Here is a 17,942-nt window from a genome sequence, read left to right as displayed (position 1 = left end):
TCAAATTTGATCTCAATCATTAAGAAATGTTAGCATCGGAACACCTGATTAGAACTCATAATAACCCTACCCCATCAAGATTTATTGCATAACTTTAATGAACATAGGGACGCGGTAGCTCAGTAGGTTAAAACGCTGAGCTTCTCGATCAGAAGGTCGGCAGTTTGGTGGGTCGAATCCCAAGTGCCGTGTAACAGAGTGAGCGCCTGTTACTCGTCCCAGCTTCTGCCAACCTAGCAGTTCGAAAGCACATAAAAATGCAAGTAAAAAAATAGGGACCACTACGGTGGGAAGGTAACAGCATTCTGTGCGCCTTTGGCGTCTAGTCATGCCAGCCACGTGACCATGGAGACGTCCTCGGACAAGCGCTGGCTCTTCGGCTTTGAAACAGAGATGAGCACCGGCCCCTAGAGTTGGAAACGACTAGCACGCATGTGCGGGAGAACCTTTACCTTTTTTTAATGAACATATTCTCAAATATAAGTACTGTGGAACTATGCTTCCTATTTCCTTTTAAATTAAGAATATATCACCTGCCTTGGAAAGTAGTAGTAATCAGTGGAAAATAAATTATACTGAAACTGCAGTTATTTTTCTGGTACTCTTTTAAAATATGTAGAACACTTATGAGATTATTCCTGTATCATTCCCACATACCACACTTTAAATTCACATGTCATCTGAGTTTTATAGACCTGATTAAAAGAAACATTGGATCACAGCTGATTGGAATGCTGTTCTCTTAACTGGATACACACCAAGCAAAAGCCATGGTAACCATTGTATTTAAAGATCCAATTTAAAAGACTCATTACTATTCTCCTCAGGATTTCAACTATATAAGGTCCAACTTGGCAACCATCCTGTTAAAGATGTTTTCAGCCAATTCTCTTTCCTGAGCAGATTTGGAAGGTTAAAAAGGCTTAACTGTTGTTCTCATATACCAGGGCATAAATATCAAGAAACTTGACAAAAGACAAGATAAATATTTATCAACGTTTACAAGTGGGGATAACTGAATGCTTTTGTAAGGAGGAGTAATTTGGATATTAAAGCAAAACAGTGTTGGACTTGGTTAGTAAATGGATGGAAGACTTGCCAGGGTTATGGCAATCTGAATGATAAAAGAAAATTTCCCCAAAATAATGAGAAACTAGTTCCATATAGTTGTCAAAAAATCTACATGAGTCTTTCCATGAAATAACCAGAAATGTAGCTTGATTTGGAGGTATTTTTATTTCTTAAACATTTGTTGTTCAGTCACTAAATTGTGTCTGACTCTTCACAATCCCATGAATCACCAGGACCCCCTATCCTCCACTGTCTTCTGGAGTTTGTCCAAATTCATGTCAGTTGAGCAATGACACTATCTAATAATAAATAAATAAATAAAATAACCATCTCATCCTCTGCCACCCCTTTTCTTTTGCCTTCAATCTTTCCCAAAATTAGGGTATTTTCCAATGATCTTAAACATTACCCAAAGGAAGATCTCTCAAGTCAGAAGTAGGTTCCAAGCTCAAAGAGCTAAAGCACGGGTTCCCAACTAGGGGTGCTCCTACCCCCTGGGGTTGCGAGATGATTTTCCAGGGGGTGCAAAAACTTGGGTTTTCAAAATTATAGTGTATATGCATAAATCGTTGCCATTGTTTCAAACTTTTGTAAGGGGTGCAAGAATATATCTGAAGCGTTCTAGGGGCGCAGGGTATAGAAAAGGTTGGGAACCGCTGTGCTAAAGGATGCCAATGAACAGATAGTAACTGATTCCAAGATAATAAAAGTTAGGAATATACATAAATACTGTGTACATTATAGATGTGAACATCCAAGAAAACGTAGACTACACTATATTCCTTAGTTTAAAGAACCTCTATTAAAAGAAGGTAATGTTAAATCAGTCTTGCCTTATTACAAAGTAGAAAGGTTACAGGAATTGACAGAATACCAGTAAAGGTTTTAATCAAGCTATTCCAGCAAATCTGGAGCACAACACAAAGACCAAAAGATGAGATGTCAATCTAGATTTCAATAATAAAAAAGGAGAGTTACCAAAGTGTGTAAACTATTGTATAGTCCTTGAGTTACAACCACAATGGAACCAAAAAGTTATGTTGCTAAGTGAAACATTTAAGTAACTTTTGCTTCATTTTTCAAATTTTTCTTGCCACAATTGTTAAGTGAATTGTTGCATTTGTTAAGTTAGTAACCTGGTTGTTAAGTGAATCTGACTTTGCTTCCCAGAAGGTCACAAAGTGCGATCGCATGATCCAGAACAGTGCTACTGTCATAAATATGAGTCAGTTGCCAAGCATCTGAATTTGATCATGTAACCACGGGGACTTTTTTCAGTGACATTTTAACTTTGCACAATCACTAAGTGAACTGTTGTAAGTTGAGGACTACCTACAAAAGATCCTTAATTTCACATGCTAGCAAAACAATACAGCAGATGAGAACCATGGGAAAAGAGATGACAGATGTTCAAGCTGGTTTTGTAAAACACTAGACGCGTGGTGGTGAATCTATGGCACTCGTGCCAGAGGTGGCACGCAGAGCCTTCTCTGTGGACACACGCACCATCGCCCCAGTCTTAGGCCTTCAGCTGGGCTTTATAAAACCTTTTTGCTTTAGGCCTCTGCTGCCACGCGCAAAAAAAAGGTTCAATCAATCAATCAATTTCAACTTCTCGTGGGAAAAAAAAGATCTCGCAAAGTTGGAATTGATTGATCGAACTTTTTAGTCCCACCCAGTCTACCGTTACCACCACCGCCATACCCCCCCCAATGGGCCACGCCCACCCAATGGACCACACACACTCAATGGGCCACACCCACCCGGCACCCGATGATACATAAGTGGGTTTTGGGTTGCAGTTTGGGCACTAGGTCTCTAAAAGATTCGCCATCACTGCACTAAACATTACTGCTAATGCAGCCTGGATAAATGAGAAAGCCAAAGAATATAAAAAAGAAGTTGCTATGTACTTTGTCAATTATAGAAAGGCCTTTGTGTCAGTCATGTGAAACTGTGAAAGGTGCTTAGGAAAATGGGAAACCCAGAACATCTCACTGTCCTGATGCAAAACCGATATACAGGTCAGGAAGCTGCAGAATATGATGGAACAGATGCCTTCGGGTTGATAAATGAGTGAGACAAGGCTGTATATTATCCCCTTATTTACTCAACCCATGTGGAATATATATCGAAGGAAGCTGGATTGGAAGATAAGCAGAAGTCAGAAACATCAACAACCTATCCTATACTGATAGCTGCATGTTCTAATCATAAAAATCAAGGAGCATCGCAAAAAAAAATTGGACTGAAATTAAATATAAAGCTCACACTAATGAAAACAGTCACGAGCAGTCCAGCTTAGAATCAATAAGGAAGCTACTGAAGTGGTAGACAGCTCCTGCCAATTATCAACAATAAAAGGATCACCAGCCAAGAAATGCATCACAGATCAGCATTTAGTATGACATTTAGTCTCGGAAAATAAGTGCAGATGCTGTGATGTCTCCATCTGTACCTGCAGAGATCAGAATAGTTCAAGGAAAGGTGTTCCTTTGTGATGCTCTATGAAAGCAAAAGCTGAACTCTGAATAAGCAGGATAGAAAAGGTATTGATGGTTTTGAACTTTGGGGTTGGAACAGAATACAACAGCCAGCCAAGAAAACAAACAAATCGATCATAAAAAAACACCCTTCCCATCAGTGACCAGGCTGAATGCCTCCTATTTTTGAACACATTATGCAAAGACCTAGGTCTCTGGTGAAGGATCTAATGGATGGTAGAAGGAAAGAAACAAAGAGGACAACTAACATCAAGTTGGACAGATTCAGCTACAGTGGCAATGGGTAGAACATTTGAAGTCCTGAGAGATCAAAGGACAAATTGTCATGGAGAAAATTTATTTATGTGGTCATTAGGAATTGACACCAACTGGATGGCACATAATAAATCAATCCCCAATTTTCCCCTTCAACCACTTACAACATGGGTGTCATGTTGCGACGTATCGCGACTTTTTGCCAGCAATGGGCGGGCGCGGCTTCGCTATGATGAAACCGGCCCATGGGCCGGTAGCTTGACACCCCTGACTTACAACATACATTTTTTTTAGAAAAAACAAAAGTTTGTTTTAGGTTAATCTAGAGAAATGGATACTTCCAGGAAAAGAAAGCAAGCTGAAGAATTGGTGACAATATCAGCTTCTGTGCTCAATCTTTATGCTGTGCTCCTGCCCAGGTAGTGATAAAGTGATTGAAACCACTTTGTATGCATTATTATACTGTAAATTCTGCAGGGATATTAGGTCTGCTTATATTCTGCTCCTACTAAGTAAATTTTCAGAAAGATCAGGACAATTTTTATATGAACTATCTTAGAATATGCAAAAACCCTTTATCACTTGTGCAGTGGCCAAATTCTGTGTTGCCATTATGAAAATAATATAAGATTTAAGGTGCTGGTACTTACCTTTAAAGCCCTACATGGCTTAGGCCCGGGATATTTGCAGGACCGTCTGCTACCGGGGACGACTTCCCATTGCCCAGTGCGCTCACACAGAGAGGGCCTCCTCAGGGTGCCGTCGGCCAGACAATGTCGGCTGGCGACCCCCAGGGGGAGGGCCTTCTCTGTGGGAGCACCAGCCCTTTGGAACCAACTCCCCCTTGAGCTTTGGATGGCCCCGGACCTCCGGTCCTTTTGCCGCGACCTCAAAACTTTTTTCTTCCATCAGGCTGACCTGGATTGATGTTGGTTTTTTAAATATTTTTTAATTTTTTAACTGTGTAGTTAATTTATTTTGGGGCTGTTATTTAATTCTTTTTAAATTTTTGTATTGTTGTTTTTTATTGTTGTTAGCCGCCCTGAGTCCTTCGGGAGATAGGGCGGCATATAAGTCCCAAAAATAAATAAATAATAAATAAATAAATAACTGGTCACTTCTGTTTTATTAATCACTTCAGGGGTTTTACGTGTTAGCTATCTTGTTTTAGGTGATATGTATATTTACCTCATATTGTAATATTTTAGATTTACACTTGTAAAGATAATTAATACACCATTGTAGTAGCGTATGTTATATTTTTTATTTTACTCCTTGTTACACATTGTTTGTTCTTACATAAGTGACCATCTGCTTCAGTCTGTACAGATATAATACAGAAGACAAGATAAATGAACAGGAGAGAAAACAGAATATATTTTTAAAAAGAAGATACCTGAAGTAAATGTGTGCTTTCATTTTCTTTTTACTTTATATTATGTGTTCTTAAAAGTTACTAAATTTAAAGTGTGCTTTACATTTTTTTTTGGGCACAGATTTTACCTTGCAACTGTAGCATTTGACAGCATGCGTCCTAAAATAAAATCATGCCCTACGTTTGAAGGTAAGGAAAAGAAACGAGAGGAGGGGAAGGGGAAAGAAATTAAAAACCAGGAAAGGGGGGGATACAAAGAATTTGGATAAATTTATCCCCTGCAGCTGTTCAGGAAGAATATGGGAAAAGAGGAAAATTGCTAAAATGATTTATTCAGATGCCTTGAAAACTTTGAAAAAATCAAGTCCTAAAACAAGAAGAAAAAATAGATTTACCAGAAGAAGAATGGCTTGTTAGCAAACATTACTGCATCCCCAAAATTAGCCAGCTGTGGAGGAAACAGCTTGGCAGCAAACCATACCAGGAAAACAGATCAGGATTTCCTGCTGTAATAGAAGCTGCTCAAACAAAACTAAAAATGGGTCAAAATGCAGAAAGATGCCCTTATGAAGACCATGCCATAAATCAATTTTGTGTCAGCTTAAAATTGGGCTTCCATTACATGTCATTTTATACTGTGCCAATATTGCACCTACAAAGCATAAACTATATAAGCCATCACATGTCCTGGAACTTTTACATTAAAAATGAAATGTATGTACAGGGTTTTAGCTTCTTGGAAGTGAGAAATCATAACGCCAACTCTGAGGATCTTGTGTGCAAGTTTATGATAAACTGCTGAAAACTAAATTGCTTTAAAAAATCTATATCTTAATACTTGCACATTTGGTTATGATTTAACCCGCTTAATAATTGAACTTTTACTCTATTCAATAACTTGCATTTTCCGGAATATGTCAAAGGCAATTTTTCAGAATAATCATTACTTATATAAGGTGATTAGCTAATGATGGAAGAATGCTTGTGACCTGAAAAAGTGACTTAATTAAATTTCAGCCTTCAAGTTTGATTTGTACTTCTAGAATAGACAATACGATTCTATATGGTCTGGATTTAATTTATTGTTTACACAATGAATCATAATGTTAAAATTGAACAAAGCCTTAATTTTTCTTTAAATATTTTTTTTAAAAAAAACAAAAGACAAAAAACCAGATATATTTTTAATTAGATATTACTTAGGTATAGGGTAGGTTGAAATTTTTTTGTTTTTAGTTTTGTCAAGTTTTTTTTTAAATTTTGTTTTTATTTTACTCGTCCCCTTTGTTTTTCTTTCCCTGCACTTTTCCTCTTTTTGTTTATTTATTTATTTACTTTGACTCCAGGCCAGTTCTGGGTGGCCCTAACAATATAAAATCAATACTTAATACAACAAAATAAATAGAACCACAATAAAAGAAATAAGCAAAAAAAAAGCCCAATCAAATCCAGATAACTACTATGCATTAAAGGATTTTTTTATAACAGATTAAATTTAATTCATAGCTTACTTTTTAACTTGGACAGAATGTTATACATTAATTGCTAAGGTGATTAAAGAAATACTTTTTTAAAAAGTAGTCATCATTATTACCTTTGATTTTATTTATGTATGAGCATGTGAAACAAGAAGCCAATATTTTTTTTAAAAAAAGGATTCCAGTGAAGAGACATCCCAGTACTCTAGCTAGATTAAGGATATTTTATGTAAGAAGGACTAGAATAAATCAAGTCTTGTTTTTATGCATTATCCCATTTACTATCCTTTGAAGACTCATGTAATAGGAGTCTCTCATGCCAGAGACCAAGTATATGGATTTCTCTAAAACATTTCCTACTTATGCTTCATGTGCATAAGTATTATATCTTCTGAGGAGATATAATAAACCAGTTAGGAATTATGGGTATTCTTATTGACCAAAAGGACTTGATGAGGGAAGGTAGGAGAAAAACAGTATGTCCTATCTAAAGGCATAAAGATAAGGTTTATCTTTTAACTAATTAAAGAAATCTATTCATTTTGCTTCTGTTTACTGAACAATTTTAACCTACATGACTGAATAAAAAGAGTATAAACTGGAACATTCTTTAAAATGGGACTTTTTGATCATGATGTTAGATGTAGCTTTAAGAAATGAAATGCACTTTCTTCAAAACTGATTACAAAATAAAACTGCCATAAATTATCTGCTGAAGCAATAGCCAGAGTCATATAACACCCTAAGTCACAAACAGGTTTGTTTCATTTCAGCTCAATTTAATGTTTAAAGCCATGTATTGTGATTTGTGGATCATTGTTCATGGCTTATTGTAATGAGTGAAAAGGTCACTATGATCTTTTGCTCAATAAACCACGGTAAAAATAAACCACTGCTGAAAATGGTATGTAAGCCTAGCCAATGAATAAAACTTCACAGTTGGTTCATATACGGAAGCTCATGATTTCATGTTGTAAGAACAAGACATCATAAGCCTTAAACTTATACACTATTCCATCTTCAGCTGTAAGGAAGACACTGGATGTGTTTGGAGATTCTCAATTATTTAAATCACGGTGATCTCAAAGGTGCTTTTTTGTTCTGAAGAAGCTTCATGGATAAGAAGGTAAACATTTTAAAAGCAAGAAAGTACAGTTGTCTTTTCAAAAAAGCACCTTTGGGAAGAGACTGGATATTTCTGTTTCCTGTAGTGATTAATCACAGTGTAATCTAAACCCTAAACTGTGATTAAATTTGTCTATGCTTAGTAGAAACAAGCAATTCCAGTTATGGTTTGAAGCTAATTTATTTTCACTAGTCATTGTGTATGTGGAAAACCTAGCACAATTTTTGACTGAATTTTAAAAAGTAAATTGTTAGAAAAGAAAAAAAACACAAATTCTGCAATACGTTTCTAGTTTAAATATTTAGCAGCAAATAATTGCTGAAAAAGTTAAATGGTTGGACATATTCTTCTATCCTTCAATTTTCCAAATAATTTTCCTACACAGAGGGAAAAAAGGCTCAGAAGCTAAATTTCTTCTAAGTGTTTCCCCAACTTAAAACATTTGAAAGTAAAAATTTTAAGAAATATATTACAAGGGCATTAAAAAAAAGATTTTCCAAATAGGTCCTAGAATTCTGGGATCTTTTTTTGCAGAATGCAAGACTTGGGAATGTTATGGAATCTGAGGACAAATTTATGCTGGCCATATTTTCACAATATAATGGCAGGTAAAGGTAAAGGGTAAAGGTTCCCCCGCACATGCGTGCTAGTTGTTTCCGACTCTAGGGGCCGGTGTTCATCTCCGTTTCAAAGCCGAAGAGCCAGCGCTTGTCTGAGGACGTCTCCATGGTCATGTGGCCGGCATGACTAGATGCCAAAGGTGCACGGAACGCTGTTACCTTCCCACCATAGTGGTCCCTATTTTTCTACTTGCATTTTTATGTGCTTTCAAACTGCTAGATTGGCAGAAGCTGGGACGAGTAACAGGCGCTCACTCTGTTACGCGGCACTCGGGATTCGACCCGCCAAACTGCCGACCTTCTGATCGACAAGCTCAGCATCCTAACCCACTGAGCCACTGTGTCCCTCTAAATATAATGGCAGCAGCACAGGAAATAGAAGGATGACTGACGTTATTGGGCAACAATTAAGTAAAGTCACTGAGCAATGCTTAGTCAGACTTCTACAGAAATGACACCATAATATGAGTAGCTACATTCTCATTCTTCTCTGAAATATTTTTAAGTACCTTGTCCCAAAATGCCTTGCCTAAAATCCTACTTATTTTTCAATAATTTTTCAAGGTACAACAGATGACATAATACAATTTGATAAACTATTCAAAGCAACAGCCAGCATAATTTTAAAACAAAGTTAGAAAAAGATGAATTGGTTACTTATGTTATTAATCTCTCTTCTTTCAGTCAGCTATACTTTATCATCTTTTTTAAAAAAATCATTGAAGAGAAAAAAAGGTATAACCATGTAACATTTTTAAGAAGACTAAGTGATTTTGAGGTTACTAATAATTTATACTTGAAACTCATCACTTTGCAGAAAGTGGTTGCAGACAGCATCTTTCTTCAGAAAAATCTATACTTATTCCTGGCAGAATAGCCAAGTTACAATGGCTCAAAACACTAGCAGAAGGTATGACAATGAAAGAATAAAATAACCACAAAGCAGACTATGAGTTAAGCAACATAATTGCATATTCCATCTAAATATTTTGAATTCTATTTTTTGTTATGAGTGCATATAACCTTCTTTTAGAACCACAAATTTCAGACTAACCTTGTAAAAAACAATTTTCTTTTTCCTAATTATTTTATGACATTTGGTTCCCAAAACTGATTTTGAAAAATAAATTAATAATTCTATAATGCTTCACTGTGTTCGACTCCTTTGAATTAGCTGTGACATCTTTCTTAGTATAAAATTAAGTCACATATAAATATGGTTCTGGTGCCAAAATGTATAAATATCCACCATTACAATCTCATATGTACTCCTCTCTCACATAGCTAAGATTAGAAGCTAGTACGCCCTTAGCCTGCTATTATTTGATTGAATTATCTTCTTCTTTCCTGAAAACATTGCATTTCTACATCTACTAAATTACCTTGATCAAAGAAATGCAACAAGGATTATGTGTTTCAACTACATTGACAAACAGGGATGTTATCTGTCCTTTAAAAAAGCTGGATAGGATTATTCAAGAGGAAAACAATACTGACCTTCATTCTTGGTTAAAGTTTCTTTATTCGCTGGTGTTTTATCTGGCATCTCAGCTGAGAAACTTCAGTAACACCTGAAGGACATTTTTAAAAAAGGAAAATTTTCATGTTGAAGCCAGTACAGCTAAACAAAAAAAAACTTTTTTTGGTTAAAATTTAGGTTATAACCTATAAGTGTAGTGCTCTGGGCCTCCAGTCAAACCTCCCCAATAGGGCACACCTATGATAGCGACAGTAGCCAGGCATTAAGGTCATTCAGCAACTGTAGGAAGATGGATGAGGAAAAGGATGGATCACCATACCTGGCCTTCTAAAATCAAGTGTTCGCTCAGATTTTTGCAGCTAAAAATGCCCATTCTCTTTTCCTTTGTTCCTTCAAAAGCAAGCAGAAGTAATGTCTTTTTCCTCAGTGGTTCACTCCTGCCTCCCTCAATTCTCTTCCAGAGGGGCCCCTATTGTGATCCTGCTTTTGGGTTATTATATTTAGATTACAGAAATATGGACAACCACCAAATCTTTTAGCAAACACGCAGGCACTATTAGTGGACAATAAATTTTGTTGAACTTGTGGGGCAAGAAGTAGGCAGCAAGGTTGAACCCAGAAATCCTGTGCCTATAAACATAATGCCTATTGAAAATCTTCCAGAGTCACCTTGGACAGTAAAGAGGGCAATATATAAATTTAACAAATAAACTTTAAAACACGGGTGTCAAACTCGATTGCATCTTGTGACGTAACCCAACGTTTTTTGCCTTTCGAAGCTGGGGTAGGTGTGGCCTGTGCGTGATGCATCCTGCCTGCGGGCCACCAGTTTGACACCCCTGCTATAAAATATCAGCCTCTGTGACTTCACTATATTTGTCCCACATTTGTAACTATTCCACTTGCTCCCTATTATTTTAACCTGAAACGGGTCAAACCATAACAACACAATAAATTTATAGTATTACTAAGAATTTTCTTCCAAGTGCCTATGTAGAATTCCTTTGTGCAGTTTAACAAATCCTGAAGGACTTCTGACAAGTCTATTTCTGTGACTAGGGACCATTACTTAGTTTCATCTAATGGCCCTAGCCCTCATAAGAGATAATTTTTGCACTTAGAGAGAAAGCTGAATTTGGGCCTTTTAAAAAGTTAAGTGGCCTTTAAGGGTTATCAATCCTTTGCACTTCATTTTCACTCCTGCCAATTTCCAATATTAAGTTTAAATAAATGTTAAAGCAATGTCAAGGAACAATCTGTCCAGTATTCAATTAATTTATTCTTCCTAAGTATACACTATTGAGTGATGAAAACATGTTACTACAGGCACCCACAACACAACTGAGACAGCTTACTGAAAAGCTGAAGTGCTAGGAGATTATCAGAATACAAATCAGCAATACTGTATTTGATTTAGAATTACACTGGAAAAACAATCACACCGCTGATGCATTAACCTGGATCACTCCCAGACATTACATGGTCCATACCTATTTAAAGGGAAAAGAAACTACTCAGAAACACTATCCTTACCTCTACTTGACATATATATTAATAATGTACTGTTATTGCACAAATAAATGTACAGTTGCAAGAAAAAGTATGTGAACCCTTTGGGATTACATGGAGTTTTGCATGAATTGGCCATAAAATGCGCTCTAAACGTCATGTAAGTCACAACAATAGAAAAACACAGTCTGCTTAAAATAATACTACACAAACATTAGCTGTTGTCATGTTTTAATTGAACATAAGATGGAAACATTCACAGTGCAGGGTGGAAAAAGTATGTGAACCTTTGGACTTAATATCCCCTGTTGATAGGGCCCGCAACCTGGGTGTCCTCCTTGACTCGCAGCTCTCCCTGGAAGATCACATAGGAGCTGTGACCAAGGGGGCCTTCTCCCGGGTTCGACTAGTTCGCCAATTACGGCCTTATCTGGACCTGGATGCCTTACGTACAGTCACCCATGCTCTTGTGACCTCTCGCCTAGACTACTGTAACGCTCTCTACTTGGGGCTGCCCTTGAGATCCACTCGGAAGCTTCAACTGGTGCAAAGTGCAGCGGCGCGGACACTCTTGGGAGCCTCCCGATACTCCCATATCACACCTCTCCTCCGTGCGCTGCACTGGCTTCCAGTTGCCTTCCGTGTGAAGTTCAAGGTGCTGACAATGACATACAAAGCCCTACATGGCATGGGTCCGGACTACCTGCGGGAGCACCTTCTGCCAATGTCAACGCCCCACCGTCCTGTGCGCTCCCACAGAGAGGGCCTCCTCAGGGTGCCACCGCTCAAGGAATGTCGGCTGGTGGCCCCCAGGGGGAGGGCATTCTCAGTGGGTGCGCCAGCCCTCTGGAACAGCTTGCCAACCGAAATCCGGATGGCCCCCGACCTCCGCACCTTCCGGCGCGAATTAAAAACTTACCTGTTCCAGCAGTCCGGCCTGGCCTGATAGCTCTTATTGGGGTCCCAATTTGTATTTTACTATTGTTTGTTTTTCACTACGGTTCATTCTGTATGCCTATCTTATTCTGTACACCGCCCTGAGTCCCTCGGGAGAAGGGCGGTTTATAAAAACAAATAAATAAATAAATAAATAAATAATAACTGGTTGACCCTCCTTTGGCAGCAATAACCTCAACCAAACGTTTCCTGTAGTTGCAGATCAGACCTGCACAACGATCTGGAGTAATTTTGGACCACTCCTCTGCACAAAACTGTTTCAGTGTAGCAATATTCTTGGGATGTCTGGTGTGAATCGCTCTCTTAAGGTCATGCCACAGCATTTCAATCGGGTTGAGGTCAGGACTCTGACTGGGCCACTCCAGAAGGCGTATTCTGTTCTGTTGAAGCCATTGTTTTGTTGAATTACTTGTATGCTTTGGGTCATTGTCCTGTTGCATCACCCATCCTCTGCGGAGCTTCAGTTGGCGGACAGATGGTCGTACGTTTTCCTGCAAAATGTCCTGATAAACTCTGGAATTCATTTTCCCATCAATGACAACAATCCGTCCAGGCCCTGAGGCAGCAAAGCAGCTCCAAGCCATGATGCTCCCTCCGCCATGTTTTACAGTGGGGATGAGGTTTTGATGTTGGTGTGCTGTGCCTTTTTTTCTCCACACATAGTGTTGTGTGTTTTTCCCAAACAACTCAATTTTGGTTTCATCTGTCCACAGTATATTTTGCCAGTAGTGCTGTGGAACATCCAGGTGCTCTTTTGCAAACTTCAAATGTGCTGCAATATTTTTTTTGGACAGCAATGGCTTCCTGCGTGGTGTCCTCCCATGTACTCCATTCTTGTTTAATGTTTTCCTTATTGTAGATGTGTCAACAAAAATGTTAGCATGTGCCAGAGATTTCTGTAGGTCTTTAGCTGACACTCTAGGATTCTTCTTTACCTCATTAAGCATTATGCGCTGTGCTCTTGCAGTCATTTTTACAGAACGACCACGCCTAGGGAGAGTAGCAACAGTGCTAAACTTTCTCCATTTGTAGACAGTCTGTCTTACCGTGGACACATGAACATCAAGGCTTTTGGAGATACTTTTGTAACCCTTTCCAGCTTCATGCAAGTCAACAATTCTTGATCGTAGGTCTTCTGAGAGCTCTTTTCTGCGAGGCATGGGTCACATCAGACAGTGCTTCTTGAGACCAGTAAACCCAAAACAGGTGTGTGTTTTTAAAGGGCTGGACAGCTGTCAGCAACACATCCAATATCATCACACTGGTTGGAGTCAAGGTTGGCTCACTCCTGGCTCCAATTAGCTCTTGGAGAAGTCATTAGGCTAGGGGTTCACATACTTTTTCCATCCTGCACTGTGAATGTTTCCATCTTATGTTCAATTAAAACATGACAACAGCCAATGTTTGTGTAGTATTATTTTAAGCAGACTGTGTTTTTCGATTGTTGTGACTTACATGACGTTTAGAGCACATTTTATGGCCAATTCATGCAAAACTCCACGTAATCCCAAAGGGTTCACATACTTTTTCTTGCAACTGTACAAGAAATAGATATAAATGAAAGGACAGTATCCAACTAACTCTTTCTATGGATGGAAATTTGCTTCTACAACCTCCTAAATTCTCAGAACATATTACAGGTAAAGGAGAGAACGTATAAGGGCTCAAAAAGAGAGAAAATACTTAAGAGAGGCAGAAATCTGCTTGGACAGGAATGGTTTTGCCAAAATGTAAAAGAAAATGGATCAGTTCCCTGTTATCTTAGGGTAGAACCACAGGCTGAAAATCCTGGAAACCAGAATCAATCCTATACTCATCCCTAGACTAGAAAGACCACTAATGGTCTAACCATCCACAATGCTGATCCCAGCAGTTCAGTAGGATGCATAACATAAAATGGATTTAAGAGGCATTAACAAATAGCCTCCATTTTGGCTGCAGTAACTAATTACACGACTGAAATAAGTAATGCCATAATTTTATCTAATGCACCTTCATGTAATGTAGTTTTAAATTTGTAACAGAAAAACTGTTACACAAAGTAGTTTTTTAAAATGATAAAATCATTTAGCTGGAGCCACCTAGTAAAAAGGGAATAAACGGTATCAACAGTGACAAAGACATACATTCTATAAATTCAGCAAAAAAAGGAATTAAGACTCAGTCATGTGACATTTTCAGGGGGAATTGACATTTTATATTGGAAGAATTCTACACAGTAGCTCATTACGTTTTGAACTTATGTGGTTTCTGCCCTGTCATATTTTTAGACATATATCTCTACTATCACTATACTGTTTCCAAATACAACCACTGAATACAATACTAATTGTGTGCAATGCTGGATAGATTGCTTTTGTTACATATTAACAGTTGATGGTTAATACACATTACAGAAAAGGGTTTAATTCGAAATAAAACTTGGGATTTAGCACATATTCTGATATTTATTGATAAACTGGATATCATGTCATAGGGCTTCGTGGCTAGAATGAATCCCGATCACACATCATTTTAGTACATACTGTATGTATTTCCTTTCAAGACAAACAACTTTATGCAGAGGAAAGAAGAGTAGACAGTCCTTGGTTAAAACAGTGGCATTGGGGCTGGAATTTCCATTGCTAAGCAACTTGGTCATGAAATGTGTTGTTACGTGACTGCTAAACAACAGCACTTCTGGCAGCCATTGTTGAGCAAATCTCACACTGTCATTAAATCTGAGGTAACATGGCCACCATCTGCAAACTTCTGCCAGTTTCCCCATTGACTCTGCCTATCAGAAATCAGCAGTGAAGGTTGCAAATGGCAATCATGTGACTGGCATTTTACAATGGTGTAACTGCAAGCCAGCTGAACTTCAAGGACCAGTTGTAAGTTCAAGACCATCACAAGCTCAAATGGTCAGTGAATGAGTGGTCATTAAACAAGGCCCTTTGGTAATAAATAGTAAGCCAAAGAATTTAAAAACTATCTTACATCAATACCACTACTATGCATATCTTAAAGATAGTGTGCAAGACTGAAAACTTAGTTTGCTACAATTGTACATTGCCATTTTTTAAATTTTAACCTTTTTTTCTGAATACCTCATCAGCTACATCCCTCTACTGTTCTTCAGCCTTTACCATTTTTCCTTCTTTCACTCAATGAATGAGAGAGTACTAAAGTTTAGCATTGTCATCCCCAACCAACACATCTGTCACATCCTCACAGGCACTCCTTGAGTCCTTACACATTAATCCATAACTAATCAGTGAAGAACTATTATGTAAACATTCCATGTTCTCATACATGCTTCATTTCTGTTATATATTATTCCTATTACATTAAGCAAGCAGAACCTCTATGCAAAACACTGCATAATATATCACTTCACTTTACACTTCTTTAAATCAATGAATAAATAAGGAAAAAGGAACTTTCATCCTTGTGTTAATACATTTCTCAGTTACCTGCTAAATAGAAAAAAAATCGCTCCCTAATTCTTCAATTTTGCTGTCTTATGAGAATACAGTTTTGATCAGAATTCTGCCAAACATTTTCCAATAGACACTTAACAATTTAATCCCCCTCTAACATTTGCAATCATTCTTGCTTTCCCTTTGCATGGAACAATAACAACATTCTTTCAATAATCGGGTACACATGTAGTGTTATGCAGAAGTTAAACAAGTCATAGAACTACCTCATCCACAGTGTTCTGGTTTAGCTTCACCTCACTTCTAAAAACAAAACGTTATTTTCATCAAAATCACTACATTTTTCTTATTCCTTATTCTCTGCAACTATCTGTACATATTATTTTTTGTAGCAAACATTCTTTTATATACATTTTTCTCATCCTCAGCCCTTCATTTAATTGTTTCATCTAGCAAGCTTTTCAGACTTTCCACTGGCATAACTCCATACTTTTCATATTTTTAATGACCTATTCTTTACATTAACAAAAAATGGCCCATTCCACATTCAGAGCCCTTCAGCACCCTTGCATCCTTCATTATTTTTTTTCAACTGTTTATCATAAACAATAACCTTCTTTTAGATGTATATTTATTCCCTTTCCATGTGTATAGAGACTGTATGTAATACTTGAGCTTAAACTACATATCAAAACCAAATGGAGTAATTGCTCCCCCAGACTGTATTAATTCAAAACAGAACCACTTTCATTAACATCTCTAATATACTCCTTGGCTTTTTTCCTTTTCAATGTATTCAAAAAGTTGCACTCTTTACTATTTACTCCTCTTAAATTCCATGTCATGATCTTTTATATGCTGCAGACATCAATCCATCACGGCCGTGTCAATCAAACCTTTCACATCAACCAAGAATCAACAGATAACCACTGGCTGCTTGCATCCTTCCATGTTACATAAAGAATCAATTAAAAGCACAAGTCAAGCCCATGGATATTGTTTAAAAGGAATAAATATTAACTAGGTCAGGGGTCAGCAACCTGAAACAGTGAAAGAGCCACTCGGAACCGGTTCCCTCACAAAAGGAAAAACTGGGAGCTGCAAAAAAATGTGTGCGCATGCGCGTACATGCGCACATGCGCAGAACAGGGTTTGACTGAAGAGTGGAGCCAAGGCGAGATATGCACCTACCCTGCATATTTGAATTGATTGAACTTTTTTAGTCCCACTTTATTTATTTTTTTGGACTGCACATGGCAGAGGACTGGGAGCCGCAGGAGATGGCTGAAAGAGCCGCATGCGGCTCCGGAGGCGCAGGTTGCAGACCTGTGAACTAGGTCAATGTGATACACAGCATGTATCCAAAAAGTATTATGTATCCCTACTGGCCTAAGGATATCCTGTCTCCACATTGGAAATGGTTACAAAAATGGACCTAACAGGACACATCTTTCTACATATTCCATGCAAGTCATTATCACCAATATTGCTATATATCCCTAACAATTTTTATGTCTTAGGTAAAGGTAAAGGTTCCCCCGCACATGCGTGCTAGTCGTTTCCAACTCTAGGGGCCGGTGCACATCTCCATTTCAAAGCCGAAGAGCCAGCGCTTGTCCGAGGACGTCTCCGTGGTCATGTGGCCGGCATGACTAGACGCCAAAGGTGCACGGAACGCTGTTACCTTCCCACCGTAGTGGTCCCTATTTTTCTACTTGCATTTTTACGTGGTTTAGAACTGCTAGATTGGTAGAAGCTGGGACGAGTAACAGGCGCTCACTCTGCTACGCGGCACTCGGGATTCGACCCGCCAAACAGCCGATCTTCTGATGTCTTTTGAAACAGTTCTGCCCTAAATGTATTGTTGTAATTGTTTCAAGCACTTGGAAATCTTTTGGGTTCCAGGGTGCTCAAAAAAAATGTATTTTGTATTTGAAGCAAGCTAATTCAAATAAGATAATATATAGCTGGAGGGTAATACGTGGCAGAGGGCCTGTTGGAAGTAACACAGCCTCAATCACAGTTAAGAAAGACAGCTTCATAATCTGAGGTTTGTTTTTAATTAGGGTTACTTTATAGCCCCTGTAGGCGCTGAACATGGCACATTGTTTGGGAAGACTTCTGAAGGTTTGCATATCTGAAGAG

General features: G+C 38.1%; 1 protein-coding gene and 1 long non-coding RNA gene across 2 annotated transcripts in view; one reads left to right on the top strand and one right to left on the bottom strand.

Moving 5' to 3' along the window:
• Positions 1-17,942, top strand: part of LOC310631954 — a 177,230-nt gene that overhangs the window by 2,807 nt on the left and 156,481 nt on the right. The gene's annotated exons all lie outside the window — the stretch shown is intronic.
• PLEKHG1 (pleckstrin homology and RhoGEF domain containing G1) overlaps positions 1-17,942 on the bottom strand; it is a 139,549-nt gene that overhangs the window by 98,635 nt on the left and 22,972 nt on the right. The window contains exon 2 of the mRNA XM_083348722.1: positions 9,927-10,000. Within this exon, the coding sequence (XP_083204848.1) occupies positions 9,927-9,975 (49 nt within the window). The 5' untranslated portion in view covers positions 9,976-10,000. The remainder of the gene's footprint in view (positions 1-9,926; positions 10,001-17,942) is intronic.

The sequence above is a fragment of the Vipera ursinii genome (genome assembly GCF_947247035.1).
Source record: "Vipera ursinii genome assembly, chromosome: 1".
Taxonomy (NCBI): domain Eukaryota; kingdom Metazoa; phylum Chordata; class Lepidosauria; order Squamata; family Viperidae; genus Vipera; species Vipera ursinii.
The sequence above is the reverse complement of the archived record's forward strand: the minus strand, read 5'-3'. Positions and strand labels throughout refer to the sequence as shown.